The sequence below is a fragment of the Spermophilus citellus genome (assembly GCF_964194105.1).
Source record: "Spermophilus citellus genome assembly, chromosome: 15".
NCBI lineage: Eukaryota > Metazoa > Chordata > Mammalia > Rodentia > Sciuridae > Spermophilus > Spermophilus citellus.
In genome coordinates this window covers 47,603,098-47,627,936 of record NC_138195.1, presented here as the reverse complement: position 1 = coordinate 47,627,936, position 24,839 = coordinate 47,603,098, and the positions used below count along the sequence as shown (strand labels likewise).

Below are 24,839 nucleotides of genomic sequence, written 5' to 3'. Positions count from 1 at the left end.
TTGAGTTATTTTACTAAAACAATATTTTTAATACCAAACATTTAGTATTACTTAATGAATTTAATAATGTAGCCATATTTGATTATAATATCTCAAATTCAAATAATCTATGCAATTCCATACATTTGGATAAATACTTACATAAAACAGACAAGACAAAGTAGAATTTTGTCAGCATATTTTTAACATATGCTTTAATGTGCCCTGTCATGTTATCCCATGCTAAAAAATGTAATAAAATCAGTTCATTCTGAGTGTGTGAGAATGACAAACGTAGGTCTGCATACAATAAATGTAGGTCTGCATCATTTCTATAGCTTAATGGATTAAGTTTTCAACCAAACTAAGGCCTAAGTTCTGTAAAGGAAAAACAATTTCAAAAACTATTTTAGGGGGAACTTAAGACTTCCTCAATCGTGGCCATAAAACAAGCAAATGTTAAAATCCCTAATGTGGTTAACTTCAAAGACAGCACAGTGAACTGTTCACTTGCAAAGGAGATAATTTTTTCATATTTCAATTTGTTTAATTGAAAACGTAGATGGTTTTTCAAGAGCTCTAGGGTTCAGAGAGTAAAACACAGTTTATTTTGATGTATCAAGCTTAAAGGAATTCAAAAATACCTCAGACATCTGTATTTGATTCCTTTGCTACATTTTGTTTTCAACTGACCCCTCCTGGATGAGTCAATAGAGACAAACTTCTAAAAAAGACCATTTGTGGTATTAGCCACTGGTTACAAAGTACCTTACATTACACAGTTCACTATGAAATTCAGAAAAGTATTCTTAACTTTCATTGGTTTGGGAGTTCTAATTACACTGCAAATAGCCTTACTAATTAAGGACTTGCTAACCCTGGGGAAAGAGATTCATCATTCTGATTGAGATCATCTTTTTTTGTAAATTCACTCGTTTAGAAAATCCACTCCTCCACCAAATAAGCAATTCTACTACAAGAGAAAGGACACAAAGGAGACAGGTAAGAGTGCCTGGGCGAGCACAAGGTATGGTGGTATAAGCCTATAATCCCAGCTACTAGAGAGGCTGAGGCAGAAAGAAAGCAAGTTCAAGCCCAGCCTGGGCAATGTAGCAAGACCCTGTTTCAAAATAAAATTTTTAATGGGGGCTCAGAATGTAGCTCAAAGGTACAATGCTTGCTTACCATATGCAAGGAGGCCCTGGGTTGGATCCCTCATAACCAAAAAAGAAAAGTCAATGCTGACTATAGACCTTTAATAAAATATAACTGTTTATAAGGGAAGCAGAGTTGTTCTGAGGAAATTTTCCCCAAGGACAAATACAAAAAAAAATCATCACTATGGTCAAAGCTCACTACAGTCACTAGAAAGAACAGAGATGTAGGTGAGAAATCGATTTCTTGCTTCTACTGCCTCTGCTATCCTCCGGTGTCAGAATGATATTGCATACAAACTTACTCCATATGACAAATATTTTAACATATTTCAAAGGACCAAGACTATTTTAAAGTAAGGAAGGTTCTATCAACTGTCATAAATATGTAAAAACTTATACACAATTCCATTTTACACCATCTTTAAAGGGTTAAGAATTCAGGGCTGGGAAGCCAGGCATGGTGGTGCACACCTGTAATCCCAGCAGCTTGGGAGGCTGAGGCAGGAGGATCACTAATTAAAAGCTAGCCTCAGCAAAATCGAGGTGCTAAGCAACTCAATGAGACCTTACCTCTAAATAAATAAATAAATAAATAAATAAATAAGAATTCGGGGCTGGGAATGTAAAATATTAGTAGAGCACTTGCCTATCATTCACAAGGCTCTGAGTTCGATCACCAGCAACACAGACACATACAGACACACATACTGAGTTAATTCATTAATTCAACAAAACTTTAGACCTGTTATGTTGCAATGAAGTCATAAGTCATAAGGCACTGAGGATTATTCAATAGTTTTCTAAATCAAATAGTAATATGTCAGATTTTAAAAAAATGCATGTATACTGTACACTGCAGTAATGCAAAATATAAACAACCAGCAGAGCCATTTCCAAACTGGATGAGTAGAAAAGTTTTATAAAGATAATAGATTTTGCCTCACATAGTGACGCACACCTGTAATCCCAGAAGCTTAGGAGGCTGAGGCAGGAGAATCACAAGTTCAAAGCCAACCTCAGCAACAGAGAGGCACTAAGCAACTCAGTGAGGCCCTGTCTCCAACAAAATACAAAATAGGTCTGGGGATATGGCTCAGTGACCAAGTGCCCCTGAGTTCAATCCCCGCCCCACTCCCAAAATGATAAGATTTCAACTGAACCTTGAAGAATGAAGTTGGTTTTGTTTTGTTTTGGGGGGTGAGGAGGAAAGTTGTTTTAATGAATATTTTCTATATGTTACAATAGCTTTTTCTCTTGATAGGGGAAAGACACTGCCTCCGTTCTCAATGTACAAGATCCTAGTGGAGGTGCTAATTATAGTGTCCCTCTCAACATGGATCCACTTCCCCACATATAGGAACACCGCTTACACTCCCTGGTTCCCACATGTTCTAGCACCACCTACATACCAAACACCCCAGGCTGGGGATGGGGAGGAGAAGTATTTGGCCATCCAGGGCTGGCCAAAATCCCACATTTGATACAGTAATTGATTTAATGCAATATGTAACCCAGATAGAACCAATCAGGATGCTCCCAAAACAGATGTTAAAATAATCTCTTCCTGTGGGCTCACCAGAGTTTGGCCTGGAGTTGAGAATTGCCATCTTTCTTCTTACATTGAGATGGCCCCTTTGAGAAATAAATCTAATACCAGAGGAAAATACAAACAAGAGATGCACTCCTACTGATGGAGTCATACCTGAATGGACTTCCATTTAGGCAGGTCAACTGAATGTCTCAGAAACTTCAAAATTATACCACTAGGGATGCACCAAAGACTAGTCCCACCCTCTAGAAGGCAAGTAGCTAAATGACCACTGCAATATAATTTCTGATGATTTCCCTAATTTGGTGAGTGATTAATTATTACAAAAGCTACCTATGCCTGCAGGTAGTAAAATAGCAGGGTGTACTAGTAACTACATATGGTTTGCTGTCAAAATAGTGAGGCCCCATTAATAACGGTACCCAAACTAATGTGTCTTGAGAAGAATTTCTTACATAGTAAATGCTATCTATCTATCTATCTATATATATATATATATATATATATATATATATATATCTCATCTTAATTCTAAAGAAAGTATGCAAGTCAACATGCATGCAATGACAGCCAAAACGCAAAAGAAAACTCACATGTTCTTATGTTAAAAGTAATTCACTATTTTCGAGATCTGAAGTTTATGAACCAACTTTTTGGTGGGTGGGTGTTGTACAGGGGATTAAACCCCAGGGACTTGCATATGCTAGGCAAGCACTGTACCACCAAGCTACATCCCAACCCTGGTTTTAAACTTTATTTTGAGACAGGGTGTTGCTAATTTACCCAGGCTGGTATCAAACTTGGCAATCCTCTTGCCTCAGCCTCCAAAGAAGGTAGGATATAGGCATACACTTCCTCACCTAGTTGACCAGTTTTTTAAAGAAACTGGATAAAGCCACAAGTACAAACATAAATGTGAAAAGTAATACAATTAAGTGAGAGAGCAACAACTCCAAATCCACTTTAAAAAGTATTCAGAGTTTCTTCTTCAAGCATCACGTAAACTTCAATTTGTGATACCACTTCTGTGATAGCTTTCCAAATCTTCAAGTTCAGAAGTTGAAGACAAGTCTTTACCTTAGAGACAAAGAAAATCCTAATAAATCAATGACATCAAAAGAACCAGTATTATGGTAGAGTCCACCAAAAAAGAGATATTTGAAATCAATCTCACACAGAAGTGCAGAATGGTGACTAGAATTAACATCTAGCAATTGATGAGAAATTATTGTTCCTGCACAATATAAAATTTTTAAAAGCTGACTAAATATTTAATAAAGGTCCACAATCCCTTTCTTGAATCCTTGAGGCCAAGTGTTTTGGAATTCAGACTGTTAAAGACTTCAGGAAGGCCGACAGACTATATACACTACATATTTTTTAAAAACATATTTTCCAACAGGGATTCATACAACATGCCACTTAACAAACACTGATATTTCTACAGCAAAGCATACATATTTATGTCAAACAAATACTACAGAGAGCTTCATATCAGCTCAAGTTTTATTGCCAAATTAATTCATTTTAAAAGTTATTTTTTTAAATTTCCAGTTTCCAGAGCTTTGGGATTTCAAAAGATTACAATCTATAATAAAGTTATAATAATTATTTTACAAAGTTTCTGATGTACTTGGTATCCCATAGGTCCTTTCTATAATGATATTTAGCCACTCAGTTCATGGCCAAATATGTATTCAGTGCATACTGCATTTCTGTAACTTAAAATGAAGTCCTAATATACATGTTTAACACAGAAAAGTTAGAAAACACAAACACACACACAAAAAAAATCCACAAACCTCCAACTACATATAACCAATATTAATTTTTTAAGAGGTGGGGTCTTGCTTTGTTACCAAAATACTTATAGTCATTTTGAAATGGTTCTAACATTTCCATTATATTTTGAGTAAATTTATGTCTTGATGGTGTATTTATTTTCTAAATAAAGGTCTTACTCAAGTTTTCACAGGCTCAGACCTTCCAGCTCCTTCCCCAGTAGTTTGGGGTATGCCACTCCTATTTATAGAGCCCTTAGGCCCAAATTTAGGGATCAAGTGATCCCATCCCATATTCCCAAGTACCTGGGGCTACAAGCACACATCACCATATCCAACTATCACTATGTAATTTCTGGTATCCAAATTTTCACTCTTTCTATATACATTAATATAATTAGGATTAAAATCTCTAAATTTTAATGTGAATGTTTATCCTATTCAAATCTAAATGGCATATTCTTTCAACCTGAGGAATTTAGTTTTTCTATAATTCTGATAAATTCTCACTCATTATCTCTTTCAATATGGTTTCTCCAGCATTCACATTATTTCCTTTTCAGAACTCCCAGTTTTACATAAGTTGGTGCTTCTCAACTTAAAATTATATCCTTTAATTTCTCTGATTTCTCTGCGTCATATCTGAATAAACTACTTTCTTCCAATTCATTAATTTTCCTTTCAAATACATCTGGTCTAGAGTTAAATATTTTTTGTTTCAATTTCATTAAGTCCCATTTTTTTCTTTTATAGAGCTATCTATTTCAAATCTACCTATTTTTTTGATTCATAAAATTTTTTTGATGACTTTTTTTTCCTTGAGACAGGGGCTCACTATGTTGTCCAGGTTAGTCTCGAACTCACGGACGGGCCCAAGCAATCCTACCGCCTCAGCCTCCTGAGTGGCTGGAACTACAGACCTATGTGCCACCCCACTCAGCTGGGCACTACTTCTTTTATCTTTTTTGAAAGATCCTTAAAATATTTACAGTCATTTAGAAATGGTTCTACTATTTCCATTACAGTTCTGAGTTACTTTATCTTCTGGTGCATTTATTTTCTAAGTAAAGGTCTTCCTCAGGTTTTCACAGGCTGACTTCCCCAGTAATTTAGGGTAGGCCACTCCTATTGTAGAGCCCATGACCAGTGCTCTTGCATTAGGTGATAGTGGGGAAATTTCAGTTCCTGACTCTAAGCCACTTGGCAGCTAGGCCATTTCTGTGTCTTCCATAGCTTTTTAAAGCAATAGCCTGAAGCAAATGAGTTCAGCCTTCTTTCAACCCAAGCCACCGCAGCTCCAAGTTTCATCCAGGATATCTGGCTCCAGTTCCCTGCACAGAGTTATTTCCACCAGCTACTGAACCCAGAATCTTAACTGCATATTTTTTTTTCCATGTTAGTTCCTGGAGATGTTTATCTTGTTGAATATATATCTTTTCCTTTTCTTTTTAACTTCATTATTTCTACATTTGGAGCAGAGTAAACAGCCAAGCAGGATAAACAATACCATAACAATAAGAGATAACACTTATTGAACACTTACTACTTGCCAGTTTTACATTTATTTTCTTCATAAATCCCTCTCAATAATCTTATGAGGTAAATACTCTTATCATACCCATTTTATAGGTGAAAAATCAGAGACATGAGGCAAGCAGACAAACTTCCCAAGATCTCCAGCTAATAAGGACCAAGAGTCAAACCACAGGTCTAATTCCAAAGACTGTTCTTAAACACTGGCTTCCATCCTGACTAGAAAGCTCTTTATAACTTTTTTCTTTCTTTCTTTCTTTTCTCTCCCACTTAACTGTGAACATTTTTGCACACAAGCAGAATTTTAATTGACAGAAGAAAAGTGGAGCCACATTCCAGGTTGAAAAAAAGCATTTCAGCTTGATGTTTTATTTAGTGTTACGCAGTCTAGGCCTACACCTAAAACCAGAAATAGAGTCTTCAATCCCTAACTTTTTCCTAGAGCCCTTCCCACCTTTCCTGAGCACCAAGCACTTCCATGCAGTCCATGGGAGGCCCAAACCATCCATGCAAGCTTTCCTCTGGCTTTGTCTCCACTACCCTCACTCTGCCCTAATATATAATACCCAGAAAAGGAACTTAAGACATTCATACAAAGTAACTCAGGTGGCTTTTTTAATTCATTCACAGCCCAAAACCTTAATGTAATTTGTGAATATAAGGCATGCAATACCATCCAAAAACAGCCATCAATTTTAAGCTTCAGTAATAAAAATATAGGGCTTATAAAAGTGAACATTATCATTTCCATTTCATGCAACAAATATTAAACAAATAGCTCTTAAGGACCAGGCACTGTACAACACACTAGGGACAAAACCATCATACTTTCTCTTTACTAGTCAGCCCTTAGTTTCCTTTTAATCCTCACCACTTGGGCCTAGGTTAGTACTTGGATGAGAAGAAGGGATTACTGAAATTGTTGCTAAATCACTTAATAACGGACTGTCCTTAGAATTTTAAAACACAGGGTCCAGAGTGAGGTGAGGGATGAAGGAAATTAATAAAAGAGAGACACAGAAGTGAAATACGTAGGAAGCTGTGTTGGGGGAAAAAAAACTCAGTATTTGCTGATTGAAAATTGTGGCCTGTTTCTTTTCAGTATTATTAAAGAGATATGACTCTTGAACATCATTAATTGCTAATGTCAGAGGTAGTAAGGAAGTAGGCTCTTAGGATTCAATCCTTCCTAATATCAACTTCACAGATCAAAAATATTTGCTATGATGAATAAGTAGAACTGTGCCTAAAGAAAATAAGGCAGGGCTGGGGGTGTGACTCAGTGGTAGAGCACTTGCCTAGCATGTGTGAGACACTGGTTCAATTCTCAGCACCAAATATAAATTTAAAAAGTCTATTGATAACTAAAAAAATATTTTAAAAAATTTTTTTTAAAAAAAGAAGATAAGGTAGGTTGAGCATGGTGACACACACCTATAATCCCAGCTACTTGAGAGGCTGAGGCAGGAGGATCACAAGTTCAAGGCTGGTCTGGGCAAATTAGTGAGGCCCTATCTTAAAATAATAAATAAAAAAGCTCTGGTAGAGCAGCCCTGGGTTTAATCCCCAATACCACCAAAAAAATTAAAAGGAAAAGGAGGAGGAGGAGGAGGAGGTGGAGGAAGAAGAGAAAAAGAAGACAGAACTTGAAACTGGAGGTGAAGAGACTAGTTAGAAAGACAGTACAAAATCTAAGCAAAAGATAAAGTCTAAACTATGGAGAAGAGGAGGCTAATGGTGCCACTAACAAACGCTGAAATCAGGGGAAAAGGTGCAGATTTAAGCTAATAGATGGATTTAGTTGGTTTTGACTTTGAAGGTCAGCAAGTTACTCAGAAGAGCAGTTAAAATTAGGCTGTTCAAGCTAAGAGACACAGAGATAGAAAGATCACATGTCAAAATGCCCAATATGAAGCCTAGGCCCTCTACCTTTTCTGCTCCAGTCAGGCCAAAACATCTGCAGTTCCCCAAAGAGGAAACTTTCTACCAGTTCTGTCTCCAAACTAACTTTCCTATAAAGGCAGATACCCTACTTCACACTTAGTTCTAACTTCCAGTCATCTCTAATAATGCTCCAGGAGGCTCAGTTGTAGAACACTCACCTGGCATGCATGAGGCACTGGGTTCAATCATCAGTACCACATAAAAAAATAAATAAAAAATAAAGGTATTGTGTTAAAAAAAAAAAAAATGCTCCAGGAATCAATTTCCCAAACCCCACTTAATTCCAAATAGGAGGGTGGAACCTGGTCTTACTCTTTAAACCCAGTTTTTAGTACCATGCCTAAAATAGCATGTACTTGAAAGACAGAGTGAAAGAACAGATTTGGCATGTGCTCAATAAGCCTTAGAAGGTGCTGTATCCTTGTAGAGGTGACCACAGAAGAAATGAACTTAGATAGATTTCCAAGGGGAAAAAAAAGAAATCTAAGTAGTCCTAAATATAGGTAATCATCAAGGAGTATCTTCACTTAGGGAGTATTTCCCAAAAATGAATTTTCCCCTTTTTCAGCCTTATCTACTTCACCTGTAACACAAGAACCATTACTCCTATCTCATAATTGTTGGGAAAATTAAATGTAATAACCTACCTAAGACACCTAGTATGTCTGGCACTCCATTACTGAACCCCTCTCCCCAAATCCAGCCGAAAATATATTAAAGTCTTTCTTTGCAATTTTAGCAACTGCTGTACCCTGAAAAGCAACCCAGCCTTTCTAAAACAAAATATATATGAAAAAGAGAGGCTACTCTTATCTGATGCTCTCCCTCAGAGTTTTCTAACCTCAACAATCTTAACAATCATGGTCAAACAATTCTCTATTGTAAGGGGATGTCCTGTGCATTGTAGATGGTTACCAGCATCCTTAAAATCTACCCACTAACAAGGCACAGTGGCACGCATTTGTAGTCCTATCAACTCAGGAGGCTGAGGCAGGAAGATTGAATTTTCAAGGCCAGCCTGAGCAATTTAGCAAGACCCTGTCTCAAAATAAAAAGTAAAAAGGGCTGGGATTATAGCTCAGTGGTAAAGCACCCCTGGTTTCAATTCCTAGTATGGAAAAAAAAAAAAAAAAACACTACTAACACTCACCACCAAAAATGTCTTCAGGGGCTGAGGATGTAGCTCAGTGGTAGAACGCTTGCCTAACACATGTGAGGCACTGGCTTCAATCCTCAGCACCATATAAAAATTAATTAATTAATTTAGAAAAGTGTCTTCAGTCTTTGCCAAATTTCCCCTTGGAGACAAAATTTCCCATGGTTGAGAACTATTGCCCTGGAGCTAACTGAAATTCTCATAATACCTAAATTCTTTATCTGACACAAATAAATCTCACTGATTTACTTGTTCCCAGCTGGGCATGGTGGCAAACACTTTTAATCATAGCTACGTGAGAGGCTGGGGCAGGATAATTACATTTGGAGGCCAGCCTGGGCAATTTAGCAAGACCATGCCTCAAAATGAAATAAAAAAGGGCTAGGAATATAACTCAGAGGTGGAGCAGTTGCTTAGCATGTATAAAGCCTTGGATTAATTCCCCAATACCACAAAACAAAAAAGATTCTACACTGACTGACTGAGTCTACACATTAAATTACACCTAGAGGATAGTGGTGGATGCCTGTAATCTGAGATTTGGGAGGCTGTGGCAGGAAGATCACAAATTCTACACCTGCCTCAGCAACTTGATGACCTTGTGTCTCAAAATTAAAAATTTGAAAGGACTGGGGATAAAGCTCAGTGGTAAAGCACCCCTGGGTTCATCCCCTATACCAAAAATAAATATAATGTTTAGAATGTGTAAGTCATTCTCCTTAACAGTCAAAACTGGTAGCTATCCCTTATCTGTTAAGCAACTTGTCATAGAGTTATTCAGTATAACTCAATGCACTATTACACTGCAAACCTGAAGCCAAGCCAATACAGTAAAAAAGAACGGCCAATACCAAATTCAAATTTGTCCCAGTACTCAAAATGTCTAATCACTAGGTTAATATTGTATAAAGTGAATACTTTAGTTATCTAAAGAATTTTATGAGGGTTATAATAGACACTAAAGACATATCTGTGCTTGTTTTCTTATTAATAAAATGGAGACAATTATAGTGTCTACCTTATAAAGGCTGTCATGGAATTAAGCTAAAATATGTGAAAATGCCAAAACAGTACCTGGTATATACATATTTAAGTATTAAACATTATTATTTATCATTATTTTAAAAGATGCACAAGCAAATACTATCTTGTATATTTATATAAAAGTAGGCACAGTAGAATCAAATAACAAAGATGCCCTGACTTCATATTTCATCTGGGCTTCACTATTCTCATATGTAAAATGGGAGTAATTCTTGTCTTAAATTATAGTCCTGTCCAACAAGATTAAATAAATAGGAAAACACTTTGAAGTGGCTCAACATTATATATAAAGTATTGTTTTTACTAAGACAAAATCGAAAGGCTGTATGATTAGTAGAATCATAGGGAAAAGATGCATCTGTCTTCCAATTTGGAAGCTTGGTGAAAGAGGTGCCTTTTAAGCAAGCATTCTAATAAAGCACTGAATGGAGAAAGTGCTCGCCTTAAACTCAGGTAGATCTGATTCTAATGCCCTTGCGTTATTCTACCTTAAAATGGTTTGGAAGCTTAAAACAGAAATAGAACATCCTAAGTTATTTTAAAAGTTTTATGGTCTTGATATAAGGTAGGAATACATTAAAAGCACTGATAGGGATTTGGTCATTCTCCATTCAAAACAACATGAACACACAACCAAACCCCTAAGTGACCTTTTCTTTTCAATTGTGAATAATTCATTCTGAGATGAAGAAGAGTGATGCTGGAAGAAATGGATAATCAGCAGTGTCCCCAAGGTTTTAAATGTTTGATGTCTATTTTTGGACCCAGAAAAAAAAATCACGGCCTTCCAATGAACATTTCAAAATCATCAAAGATTTGCGTGCTGCGTTTTATTCTTATTAGGAAGAAATGTTTTAACAAAGAATTTTTTATGAGTAAAAGTTGCAACATCAATCACGTAAGAGGCAGGTATTGGGGGCAGAACTGTCTCCGATGCTGCCAAAAGAATGCAAATAAAAAGGAAAAATCAACCTTTCCTATACATTCAGCCAAATGCCGCCCCCGCAAGGCCTGGGAGCTGGGTTCTGAGTCTGGATCCCTGGTAAAGGGTCTGCAAAGGCGCCGACTTTCAGAGTGTGTAACTGCGAAAAAAAAAATCCCAACACTTTCCGAAAAGTCCCCAAAAATACTATCTTTGCTCTAAGGTAGGGAAGGCGCTGGCCGTTTCGCCGCTTTCTCCTTGCCAAGAGAAGATAGCAGCGGCGGACAGTGCTCCAGACTGGTACTCTGGGGGCGCACCAGCCCAGTCCGGGCGGACTCGCACGTGGCGCCGGCAGGAGGATAGGCCCCTTGGCCGGCTACTTTGGATTGGTCAAGGGCTGCCAGAGCAGAGCCGCACCTGAGTAAGAGGAGACTGAGCCAAACTGAGAAGGCGCCAGGCGAGAGGTCGTGGCCAAAAGAGCAACTCCCAGAGGAGCAGGTCCTGCTTATTGGCCCCATGCTGGGAGAACGACAGAAGCCAGCGTGGGTGCTGGCGCAACCCCACGTGGGTCCCGGCCTGCTGCAAGCGCCGTCACCCTCCTCCCCACGTCAGGCACCGCTCACCTCAGCGCTTGCGGCGCCTCCACCTTCAGCTTTTTGGGCTTCGGTTCTTCCTCAGCTGCTGCCATGTTCGTACTCCCACCTTACTTAGACTCCACCGCACGCCCCGCCCCTCAGCTATCTAGCTCCGCCCCCTCTTCGCATCACCGCCTTCTCTACCCTAAACCCCGCCCCCCGACTCCGCCTATTTTGGGACTCTTGGGTTCAAAACCATTGGCTCTACCTTCTCAGCCCCACAGCAAATGCCCCGCCCCTTGTGACCCCATTTAGCCTACTGTAAGGGACCCCAGAGCGCCTTAGGCTGCGGATGAGCGCCTGCATCCAGATGGTGCGAAACTCCTCATTCTTCTAGATCCTGGGTAATTTAGAAGATTTGGATCCTCAACCTCAAGAGACGTGTTTCCGCTCATTTAAGTCTTTCTGCTGATTTAATCTAATTCTGTAAACGGAATTTGTGTCTTTGGAGCTGTTAATCAGGCAGTCTACGGGGCACTCTAAGTACGGGGTCCTCGCGGCCTTCTCTGCTGCCTCAGCTTCGGTCGGGAGAGGACCCGGCGCCGAATCATTGACTTTCCCAGGTGTCGGGGTGAGTGTGAGGGGCGGGGAGTGTGCAAACTGGGGACTGCTCAAAAAACTAGGGAGTCCGCTGAAGAGCTGGAGCTGGAGACTTCTGCCTGGGCTTCGGGAGCGTCTTTGCTGTTGTGGACCAGGGCCGCGCCTTTCCCGACGCTCGGCCTTCCGGGCTTTCTTGTCAGCTGGGCCCAAAGGGAGAGGTACACCTGCAACCCAGTATTCTCAAACACCTGGCCCCAGTAGGTCAAGCTCACTGGGGTCCCTCTCCGTGCTCCGGCGCGGATAAAAGATCCTGCAACCACAGTGAGCTGAAATTCCAACGATTTTAATTTCAGACTCAAGGCTTCCGTTTTAAGGAACAAAACCCCTATGGGTCTGAGAGGACGTTCTGAGAATGCCTCCTAGATGAGCTTGGGGTGGAGGGACTTGCATTTCTTCTGAAGAGAGGTGATATAAACTGAGGAAGTGGGAGTGAATACGGAAAAGTGAAGAGTGATGGGCCTGGTTAGATGTGATAGTTAGATGTTTGAACCTGAAGCTTCCAAACTATATGGTTGAGAAGTTGGTACCATGATAAAATAAGTAGCTTTCACAGGAGGGGGAGAAATTTTGTGGAGTTTGGATTTTTCGAATTTGAAACGATGGCTTAGGTGGAAATAGGTAGAAAGAATTAATTTTTTAAAAAAGTCTTGAAAATTAAGTCGGCAACTTTCAGGATGAGAAAAGAGACAAACAAATGTATAATAGGGTAAGAAACGTCTGTTTTGTTTTGGTGAAAGTTATCAGGGAGTCAAAGAAGAACATTGAAATCAGAATAGATAGTTGATCTGATGACTAGAAAGTCATTGGTTAGTTTTAGAGAACTCGTTTAACAATCAGTGACTGAGGAAAGACAGGAAATGTAGATTAAACCCTGCATGTTTTGAGGCATGAAGCAATATTGCTGGCATGGAGGAAAGGTTTGGGAATTATTCGTTGTAAAAATTACAAGACATGCTTAGGAGCAAAAAGCAAGTAATCAATGTATAAAGTAAAAATTCAGGAAAAAGGAGATAAGATCCTGGAGGAGATAGAAGGGAGTGGAAGGATTAACTTGGGGGGAGTCCGGATTTTAAATTGAGACCATAGGAAGAGTGAAGCCAGTGAGGTGAAGGAAGAATTACCTGAAATTCATATGTAGATATCTTAAATAATTCGTTATTTAAAAATAATTCGCTCTCTTAAAACAGGATTAATTTTTCTTACAGAATCTTGATATTTTTACAATGTTTCTAACAATCCAACCTAATATGCTATTGGTGTTTCTTGTAGATTAGATATTCATAAGTAGTTCAGATCTTAATTCATGAGTAGCAAAAGGGCATGTACAGAGAAGAGGAACTCTCTCCTGTTTAAATGACAGTCTTTCCCATTACACAGAGAAAATAGAAGCCCTTATTTTCCTGCAGCCAAACATACATTCTTCCCTTTTTTTTTTTTTTATGTTTTTTAGTTGTTGGACCTTTATTTTATTTATTTATATGTGGTGCTGAGAATCAAACCCAGTTCCTCACTATACAAGGCAAGCACTCTTTCACTAAGCCACAACTCCAGCCCCTCTTCCCTTCTTTTTTTGGTGGGAGCTGGGTACTGGAGATTGAACCCAGGGGTGCTCAACTACTGAGCCACATTCCCACCCCTTTTTTGTATTTTATTTAGAGACAGGGTCACTGAGCTGCTTAGGGCCTGGCTAAGTTGCTGGACCTGGCTTTGAATCTGCGATCCTCCTGCCTCAGCCTCCCGAGCCACAGGGATTAAGGGCATGTGCCACTGGGCCAATTTTAATTTTTTCCTTCTATTTAAAGGGGGAAAGGTATTTGTTATCCTTAGAGAAGGCAGATCCTTTCACCTAGTCTCTCAATGCCATCCTCTTTTGAATCTCAGAGTCCTCTTTCTTTCAGTGATTTCCTCAGCATTTTCTTCCTTATTACACTTTCCCTTCTTCATTTAAAAATATTCTGATGGGGGGCTGGGATTGTGGCTCAGCGGTAGAGTAGCATGGACGGGTTCAATCCTCAGCACCACATAAAAATAAAGGCATTGTGTTGTGTCCATCTACACCTAAAAATATTGGCACCTGCCTGTGATCTCAGCTACTCAGTAGGATGAGACAGAAGGATCTCAGGTTCAAGGTCATCCTGGATAACTTAGTGAGATTCTGTCTCAAAATTAAAAATAAAGGGGCTGGGGTTGTAGCTCAGAGGTAGAGTGCTTGCCTACCATGCATGGGGCACTGGGTTCGATCCTCAGCACCACATAAAAATAAAATATTGTGTTCACCTATAACTAAAAAATAAATATTTTTTTAAAGATTAAAAATAAATAAAAAGGACTGTTTGTGGACATAGCTCAGTGGTAGAATGCATGTCTAATCATGCATGAGGCCCTGGGTTCAATCCCCAGTACCACAGAAGAAAAAAAATATGTGTGTATGTGTTGCTTTATTACTTTAATGTTTCATTCCCTTCCCAGCTTGACTTCGTGTGTGTGTGTGTGTGTGTGTGTGTGTGTGTGTGTGTGTATTTAGTGCTGGGGATCAAACCTAGGGCCTCATAGTACCCTAGAAAAGCAGTCTATCACAGTGCGTTCCAAAATTAACCATTTGCTTTCTTCTCAGAACTACTTATCCATATTTTTCCTACTTGCTATTTCATTTCTCAGCCTACTAAAATGACTTTTTTCCAGCATTTCACTAAACTACCACTGAAACTATTTTCACCAAGAAATTGAATGTTCTCTGTGTGTTAAGTCATTCATTCTCAGGGCTGGGATTGTGGCTGAGTGGTAGAGTGCTTGTCTAGAATGTGTGAGGCACTAGGTTCAAACCTCAAAACCACATAAAAATAAATAAATAAAGGTATTGTGTTCATCTGCAATTTAAAAAAATTTTTTTTTTTTGAAAGTCATGCATTCTTGGGCTGGGGCTATAGCTCAGAAATAGAGTACTTGCCTAGCACATGTGAGGCCCTGGGTTCAATCCTCGGTACCACATAAAAATAAATAAAAAGAATAAAGGTATTGTGAAAAATTTTTTTTCCAAAAAAGTCATGCATTCTCAATGTGGATAGATACTGTATCATGTAAGGCAAAGAAAATTGTATTCTTTTTTTTTGTTTGTTTGTTTGTTTGTTTGTTTTAGGGATTGAACTCAGGGGTACTTTACCACTGACCTACATTCCCAGACCTTTTTTATTTATTGTTTTGAGACAAGTTCTCATTATGTTGTTAATTGTCTCACCAAGTTGCTGAGGATGGCCTCAAACTTGGAATTCACCTCAGCTATACTTTTTTTATGTATAAAGCACTGACATTATGTATAAAGCACTGACATTTAGAGTAGGTAAACAGATATACAATATTCTGCTCCATAAAATTTTTCTGGGTATATTGATTAGCTTAATCTAATAATTCCACCTTTTATTCATAAATCATACTATCACTTTATCAATATATACAACTAAAATTTGTCAATTTACAATTTAAAAATGAAAATTATTTTTAAATTTATGGTGTAAGGATTTGAGAATAGATTCTAAAAAGGCTTTTCAGCAGAAAGTAAGGAAAAGAAAATTGCAATACACTATTAAACCTTTGGACATTTTACGTTCTTGTACCCTAACCTCTTTGTGCCATTTAATAGTATTTACTACTCTATTCTTCTAGAAACGTACTTCTAGAAACATACTGAAGTTACTAAAATTATCATCTCCCTCTTCTTTTTTATCTTAAGCAGTATCTTAGTCTTTTTTAAGCCCACTTCTTTGACCCACCTGCTACTCAAATATTGGAGTTCCATCTATCTCTAGAATCTCTTCTTACTATGCACTTTCTTTCTTTGGTTTCAGTTTCTAATTACAGTTCCCATTAACCAAAAAAAAAAAAGAAAAAAAAGTTGTCTCTTTGAAGTACCAGACTTCTATGTGCAGTAGTTGTTTGAATATATCCATTTGAGTTAGAAATTCAGCCTTGGGTTAAATTATATAGAATCAGGGCTAAATGCCTCATCTTGCATCTCTTCTACATACACCCACACACACACCTAAGTATATTTTTATTCAAAGCCTTACTAAGTGTTTGTCGTCTTTTGTCATTTTACTCCATCCCTATCGCCAAAACCCTAGTTCAGGCCACTACCTTCACTCATCTCTCAACCAGTGTCACAGTATCTAGTGTCCTGTTATCCAGTTTCCACAATATAATTAGTGTAATCTTTCTACATATGTAAATTGGATTGCATGACTCCTCTCAAAAAAAAAAAAAAATTACCTTACTGTGTACTGAAAATAAAGTTCAAACTCTGATCAAGGCTAGCATTGCTCCATAAACCACTCTGTTTACCTCCTTCACTCTCATCGTACAACTTCCCTCCACCTTCCAAAGTTGGTGAATTCATACTGAATATCTCTCTCATGTTCTCTTGTATCTTCAAGCCTTACAGATTCCTATAGTACATTGCATTTCCTCTATCATAGTAGGAATTATATCTTACTTGTATTCTTTGCTGAAGTCTGAATTCTGTAACTATAGAAATTCTATTTTGTTCACCCTTGTAGCCCCAAGTGCTTAGTATATAAACATTCAAAACTGTTGAGTAAATAAATGGTCAAGATTCTGGCTAATAATCAGAGGAGATAGATTTGTTTCTGGTCTTACATTTTGCTCACTTTGGATATAGGCCCATCTGTGCCGCCATTCTCTTTTATATAGAAGGAATACATTTAGCTGGTTGTTAACACCTGCCTTAGTCCAAGCTACTTGGAAGGGTGAGGCAGGAGGATCAGTTGAGCCCAGGAGTTCAAGACCAGCCTATCTCAATAAAAAAGAAGGAAGAAAAAGGAATCTCATGAAAATAGAAGGGAGACAGGTAGGGGAAAGAAAGAAAATGGGGGAGGGAGGAAAGGATGGTAAAGGGAGATACTAGAGAATCAGATTGATCTAAGTATGTTATGTACATGTATAAATGTGCCACAATTGAAATCCACTATTCTGTATAATTATTATGTACCAATTTGTAGAAAAAAAAAATTTTTTTTTGGGGGGGGGGGGGAGCTATACCAAGAAGAGACACACCCAGGGCTAGGGTTGTGACTCAGCTGTAGAGCACTCGCCTAGCACATGCAAGGCCCTGGGTTCAATCCTCAGCACCACATAAAAATAAAAAAATAAAATAAAGGTATTGTGTCCAACTACCCCCAAAAATAAATATCTTAAAAAAAAAACAAAACAAGAAGACATAACAACAAAAAAAAGATCAGTAAGAACACAGGGATGGTTGTGGTGGTGTACAGCTTTCCCATAAAGTTTATTAACCCAGTTTTATCCCTTCGACCCAAATATGGAACACCTACGAAAATTTAAATAATGTTTATAAATAATTACATAATAAGAACATAGTGATAATACTTATGATATAATAATATTAGTTAATATAGTGGCATATATAAGCTCCAAATTTCCCCACCTTTTTTAATGCACTTGTATCAGTTTCATTGAAAATATTCAATGAATTGAACACTTGGGACTTAATGAGTTAAAATAATAAAAGTAACTACAGCTACAAAAGCAAAGACAGACAAATTTATACTGCTCTGTGTGGCATTATTTAATTTAATTGTTATATGCATTAGGTAATTGGTCATAATATGAATAAAAGAAATAAGCTCTCTTTACCTATTATAGAAGGTTAAGATGTGTTTTAAAGCTAAGCACTGTCAAGAGCTGCAAATATTATGCTTTCGTCTAAGCACTAAGGATAACAACAATAAATCCAATGGTCTGGTTTAACTTACTGTATTCTTCTGAAACCTGAACTACTGCCAATAAAAACAACTGGTGGAAACTTTCCTGAAAAGAATTTTTTACCAGCTTAAGAGTATCTGGCCCTAAAAACAAGGAAACTACAAAGTCACTTGCTTTAAGAACAAGCAGCTCTTTTAGAGTTGATTTTGATAAGGGAATAGCATAGATCCATGTAAACTGTCCTTGCCATAGAATCAATGCTTAAGATAACCAGTGTCAGCCCTATTAAATGTACTTTCTACTCTAATTCTTTAAACTGTCTTAGCATAAAAAGTAGAACTTCTAACTATACAAAAAACATTTTTTTAAATTTTTTTTAGATGTTGATGAACCTTTATTTTGTTCATTTATTTATATGTGGTACTGAGAATCAAACCTAGTGCCTTACACATGCTAGGCAAGCACTCTACCACTGAACCACAACCCCAGCCCACAAAAAACATATTTTAACCCTTGCTCTTAAAATCATAAGCTGAAACAGTGTTCACTACTCTGTCCAATGTAATCAACTCATGTGGTTATTTAAATTAATTAAAATTAAAACTTCAGTATATTAGTTGCATTAATCATATTTGAGGTGTTCAGTAGCCACATGTGTTTGATGGCTACTATATTGGATAGCACAAAGTATATTTTCTTTACTGCAAAAAATCTTAATCAATATGCATTAGAATGTTTTTTAATAATTTTTTAGTTATAAACGGATATAATACCTTTATTTTATTTATTTATTTTTATGTGGTTCTGAGAATTGAACCAAGTGCCTCACATGTGCCAGGCAAGTGCTCTAGCAGTGAGCCACAACCCCAGTCCCAGAATATATATTTTTTTTTTTTACATTTTTTTTATTGGTTGTTCACAACATTACAAAGCTCTTGACATATTATATTTCATACATTAGATTGACATGGGTTATGAACTCCCAATTTTACCCCAAATGCAGATTGCAGAATCACGTCAGTTACACATCCACAATTTTACATAATGCCCTATTAGTAATTGTTGTATTCTGCTACCTTTCCTATCCCCTACTATCCCCCCTCCCCTCCCCTCCCATCTTCTCTCTCTACCCCATCTACTGTAATTCATTTCTCTCTTTGTTTATTTTCCCATTCCCCTCACAACCTCTTATATGTAATTTTGTTTAGCAATGAGTGTCTCCCTTCATTTCCATGCAATTTCCCTTTTCTCTCCCTTTCCCTCCCATCTCAAGTCTCTGTTTAATGTTACTCTTTTCTTCCTACTCTTCCTCCCTGCTCTGTTCATACTTGCTCTCATTATATCAAAGAAGACATTTGGTATCTGTTTTTTAGGGTTTGGCTAGCTTCACTAAGCATAATCTGCTCTAATGCCATCCATTTCCCTGAAAATTCTATGATTTTGTCATTTTTTTATTGCTGCATAGTACTCCATTGTGTATAGATGCCACATTGCGGCGGCGGCCTTCGGGACCCCCGGGGAGGGGGTGCGGGTTGGGGGCCAGAATATATTTTTAATAATTAGTCTGCAATGGTAAAGAGTAAGAGATAATGCTTCAACTATATCTAGTCTTAAATCTGACCAAATGATCTTAGGTAATTGACTTTTATGAGATTTTTATTATCTTATCTGTAAAATAGAGATGAAAGCAGTATTTATAACATGGCATTGTGAAGATTAAATAAGATTATGTAGTTGAAATGACTAGCATAGTGTGTGGCCTGTAGTACATACTGACATTTTAGATATTACTAACTCCATGATCCTTAATGAGTAAAATACTTCAGAGTTGAAAGATTAATTTTTGGATTAAAGGATGTCATATTCTATAGTTGATATACCTGAGGTACTCAAATCTGGGTCCACATTTTATAAGATTTTGTTACAAGAAAAAGGTGAAATAATATAAGTTTGGTTACATATTTTATCACTGGATATTCCTGCTGCATTTTAAAAATTAAGTTTATCAGCCAAACCAGGCATGGTGGTGCCCACCTGCTATCCCAGGAGCTTGCAAAGCTGAAGTAGGACAATTGCAAGTTCTAAGCCAGTCTCAGCAACTCAACCTAGCAAGACTCTGTCTCAAAATAAAGAGGGGCTGGGGATGTGGTTAAGTGCCTTTGGGTTCAATCCCCAGTATCAAAAAAAAGTTTTATCAGCTAAGGTTATAAAGTCACCAGGTTCTATATAACAAGTCTACATATTCCAATAGAACTTATAATATTAACATTCAAACAGAAATGTAAGGCTGACACAAAGCAAACATGCTAAGCAAAACAGTTGACTAGATAAAATAGACAAATTTCCCAGTTCCCAACCCTGAAGTTAGAATTTATTGCTGCCAACTCAAGTTAATTGCTTGACTAAATAGAAATGGCTTTGAACAAAGGTACATTTTTGTTGTTGTTGTTTCTGATATACAGGAACACTAAACTATTACTAGCATTTTTAGTTTATTAGTACAGTAATTGCTAAAATATATCAATATTATTTACTTGGCAACTATTGAACATGTGTCAAATACAAAGGGGAAATGATAACCAGATAGTCTTTAAATGTCACCTGCTTTCATAAAATAAATGATTTCCTCTGAAAAGAATTGGTCAGGTTGATGTCACTGTTTTCTGTATCTACAGAATTAAATTCATCGATTCTGAATTTCCTTTCCTCTTCTGAATTTATCTTCATGCATAAGAACTGTATTTATAGATTTAAAATTTTTTCTTATTTGGTAGCATTTATCATACAATACTATTACTTGAATGATTGACCACTGGGCTAAACACCTGATTCTGGTGCTTATCCTACAAAAGATAGAAGTAAACAGAAAAGAAAAATTTTCGGCAAATAGACCATTCCCATATTTTCCATACTACATAGGCAGTACACTTTTACTTGAAGCATAAATAAATCAGAAAATTATACAAATCATAATGTAAAGCACAACAAATTATCACAAAATGAAAATAACTTGTAAGCATCATCCAGGTCAAGAGTTAAAACATTACCAGTACTTTAGAAAATTAGCCTTGTCCCCCTATCAGTCACTACCTGATTGTTTTTCAAAAAGGAAACCGTTTGATTTCTTATGCTATTGATTATTTTTCCTGTTATAAGACAACATATATATGGAACTATGACATTTATATTCTTTTATATCTGGTTTTCTTCAACATTGTGTTTGTAAAATTCTTCCACATTTCAGGTAGCAATCGTTTATTCAGTTTTATTGCTATATAATATTTTATAAATATTTTTCAATTTATTTTTATTAATATTTGAGTAGCAGATTTTCACTGTTACAAATGTTTTTACACATATTTTGGTGTGCATTTGTGCCAGAAGTAATTAAGACTATTTTTTTAAGAGTCAAGATATAATTAATATACTGTAAAACTCATTATTTTAAAGTATACAATTTTGTAGTTCTTAGCATAGTCACAAAGTTTTTCCGACATCCTAATTCCAGAATGTTTTTATCACCAAAAAAAGAAATGCCAAATCCATTATCATAACTCCCCATACCTTCCCCTCTACCCATCCTGGAAACCATCAACTTACTTTATGTCTGAATGTATTTACCTATTCTGAACTTTTCCTGCAAATGGACTCATACAGTATGTGACTTTTCGTGTCTGGATTCTTTCACAGGTTATCCATGTTGTAATATGTGTAAGTACTTAATTCCTTTTTATAGCTGAATAATATTCCATTGTGTAAATATTCCACTTTTAGTTTATCCATTCACTAGTTGATGCACATTTGGATCATTTCCCCTTTTGGGTTATTGTGAATAATGTTTCTTTGAACATTCATGTCCAAATTTCTGTGTGGACATGTCCTTTCAATTCTCTTAGCTATATATATAGAAATTGAATTTCTGATTCATGCAGTGAGTATATTTAACTTTTTGAAGAATCCAAACTGCTTTCCACAACATCTGCAACATTTTACATTCCTACCAGCAATGTTTTAAGGGTTCCAGTTTCTCTCCATCTTGTCAACAATTGTTATTATCTTTTTTTAATATTTATTTTTTACTTATAGTTGGGCACAATACATTTATTTATTTTTATGTGGTGCTGAGGATCAAACCCAAGGCCTTGCATGTGCTAGGTGAGCGCTTTGCCACTGAGCCACAACCCCAGCGCATTATCTGTCTTCTTTATTATTACTATTAAAGCTAGCTTAAAAGGATATGAAATATTATCTTATTGTGATTTTGACTTGCATTTCCCTAATGACTTATGGTATTACACATCTCTTCATGTGGTCAATTGTGTGTTTATTTTCTTCGGAGAAATGTCTATCGTTTATCCATTTTTTAAAAATTGGATTCTCTCTTTAATATTACATTATAAGAGTTATTATATATCCTGCAGAGTAGTCCCTTATGAGATATATGGTTTAAAATATTCTTTTTCATTATCTGGGTTGCCTTTTCACATTCTTGATAATGTCCTTTAGAAGCACAAAAGTTTAATTTTGATGAAGTCCAGATTATCTACTTTTTTCTTTCTTTTATACTTTAGTGTCATCTCTTAAAAAAAAAAAAAAAGCATTGTCTAATTCTACAGTTTAAAGATGGATGCATGTGTTTCCTAATTGTTTTGTAGGTTTAACACTTATATTTAGAGCTTCAATACATTTTTTGTTGCTTTTTGTGTACATTGTAAGGTAGAGATACAATTTTGTTCTTTTCCTGTGTGTAAATTCAATTTTAATAAAAAGACTATTCTCTCTCCAACTGAACAGCCTTAGCACCTTGTTGAAAATCAATTGTCCATGAATGTAAGGGTTAATTTTGGAGTTCTCACTTCTGTTCCATTGATATATAAATCTATCCTTGTATCAATATCATGCATTAATTTTATAGTAAGTTTTGAAATTGGTAGCATGAGTTCTTCAACTTTTTCTTCAGTATTGTTGGGGTTTTTTTTGTTTGTATATTTTTGTTTTGTTTGGCACCAGGGATTGAACCCAGGGCACTTAGCCACTGAGTCACATCCCCAACCCTTTTTTTATTTTCTATTTTGATACAGGGTCTCACTAAACTGCTAAGTTGCTGAAAATAGCCTCAAACTTGCAATCCTCCTGTCTCAGCCTCCAGAACCTCTGGGATTACAGGCATGAGCACTACTACACCCAAAGTTCTGGCTGTTTTGATCTCTTTCATTTCCATATGAATTTTGGGGTTAGCTTACTAATTTTCACCCCCCAAAAAATTTTTTTAAATGGCAGCTAGGATTTTAATAGGGACTACATTGAATACATAGTCAATTTGGGGAATATTGCCATCTTTACAGTACTGTCTTAATGTTTTACCACATTTTAGATTTCTTGATTTCTTTCAGTGATGTTTTGGAAAAGCGTTTAGTATACAAGACTTCTACTTTTTTTGTGAAATTTATTTCCTCAGTATTTGAATTTTTCAAGGCTATTGTAAATGAAATTATTTTCAGATTATTTATTGTAAGTGTATTAATTTTTTTTTAATATTTGTAACCTTGCTAAACTCACTTGTTAACTCTATTAGTTTTGTTTTATTTGTGGATTCCTTAGGGTTTTCTACATATGATGTCTTCGGCAAATAGAGATAGTTTTACTTCTTCCTTTCCAGTGAACCAGATGTGGTGGCACACACCTGTAATCCCAGTAACTAGGGAAGATGAAGCAGAAGGATCACAAATTTGAGATCAACCTCACCAACTTAGCAAGGCCCTAAGCAATTTAGTGAGACCCTGACTCAAAATAAAAAGGGTTGGGGAGTGACTTAGTGATTAAACACCGTTGGGTTCAACCCTCGGTACCACCCTGCACAATGACCATAATACACAATCCAGTGAATGCTTTTGTTTAAATTTTCTTTCTTAATTTTCCTGGCTAGAATCTCTGGTACCAAACTGAATAAAAGTAGTGAGAATGGACATCCTTGTTTGTTCTTGGTTTTAAAGGAGAATCTTTTGATCTTTGACCATTAAATATGATGTTAACTGTGAAGTTATAATTGATGACATTATTGGATTGAGAAAGTTTCCTTCTATTCCTACTGTAAGCATTTTTTTTTTTTCATAAAAGGGTGTTGGGTCTTGTCACATGCTTTTTCTGTACCTTTTGAAATTACTTGTTTTAATCTTTTATTAATATTTTACGTTTGTTGGCTTTCCTATGTTAAACCAACCTTGTGTTCTTAGAATCAATTCCGTTTTATTTACATATATTGCTGAATTCAGTTTACTAATGTCTTGTCAAGGACTTTTACATCTGTTCTCTGAAGTGATATTGGTCTATAGTTTCTTGTATTACCTTTGTCTGTTTTTTGTGCTGGGGCATTACAAGGATATTTTTTGATATAATAAATTTAAACCCTTTTTTTCCCCACAGAAAATGATCCACAGTCTGTTTCTCATAAACTGTTCCGGTGACATATTTCTAGAGAAGCACTGGAAGAGTGTTGTGAGCCAATCTGTCTGTGATTATTTCTTTGAAGCTCAGGAGAAAGCTGCTGATGTTGAAAATGTACCACCTGTCATTTCAACACCTCACCACTACCTCATCAGTATCTACCGGGATAAGCTCTTCTTTGTGTCTGTCATACAGACTGAAGTGCCACCTCTCTTTGTTATTGAGTTCCTACATCGAGTTGCTGACACTTTTCAGGTTGGCTCTCCATCAAACCTTTCTAATTTAAATTACACAAGGTAGTTAGAGGAGAACACATGATTATATTTTTTAATTACCCAGCTTTTAATGGTTGGTATGTT

At 36.7% G+C, this 24,839-nt stretch overlaps 2 protein-coding genes across 6 annotated transcripts in view; one reads left to right on the top strand and one right to left on the bottom strand.

The window, feature by feature from the left end:
* The window catches only part of ADK (adenosine kinase), a 459,464-nt gene extending 447,653 nt beyond the window's left edge, over nt 1-11,811 (bottom strand). Inside the window, exon 1 of one of the 2 annotated variants that reach the window (XM_081268679.1) lies at nt 11,689-11,811. In XM_081268679.1, coding sequence (XP_081124805.1) covers nt 11,689-11,753 — 65 coding nt within the window. In that variant the 5' untranslated portion in view covers nt 11,754-11,811. The remainder of the gene's footprint in view (nt 1-11,688) is intronic. The other variant, XM_081268680.1, reaches the window with a different exon arrangement.
* A 163-nt stretch (nt 11,812-11,974) lies between these two features.
* AP3M1 (adaptor related protein complex 3 subunit mu 1) overlaps nt 11,975-24,839 on the top strand; it is a 28,105-nt gene continuing 15,240 nt past the window's right edge. The window contains exons 1-2 of one of the 4 annotated variants that reach the window (XR_014019061.1): nt 11,975-12,271; nt 24,460-24,735. Coding sequence is in view for 3 of the 4 variants with exons in the window: in XM_081268676.1 (XP_081124802.1) it covers nt 24,463-24,735 (273 nt within the window). In the remaining variant the exon portion in view is untranslated. Of the gene's footprint in view, nt 12,272-12,330; nt 12,459-24,014; nt 24,127-24,459; nt 24,736-24,839 lie in introns of those variants that run through there. The other 3 variants (XM_081268676.1, XM_081268678.1, XM_081268677.1) reach the window with 3 other exon arrangements.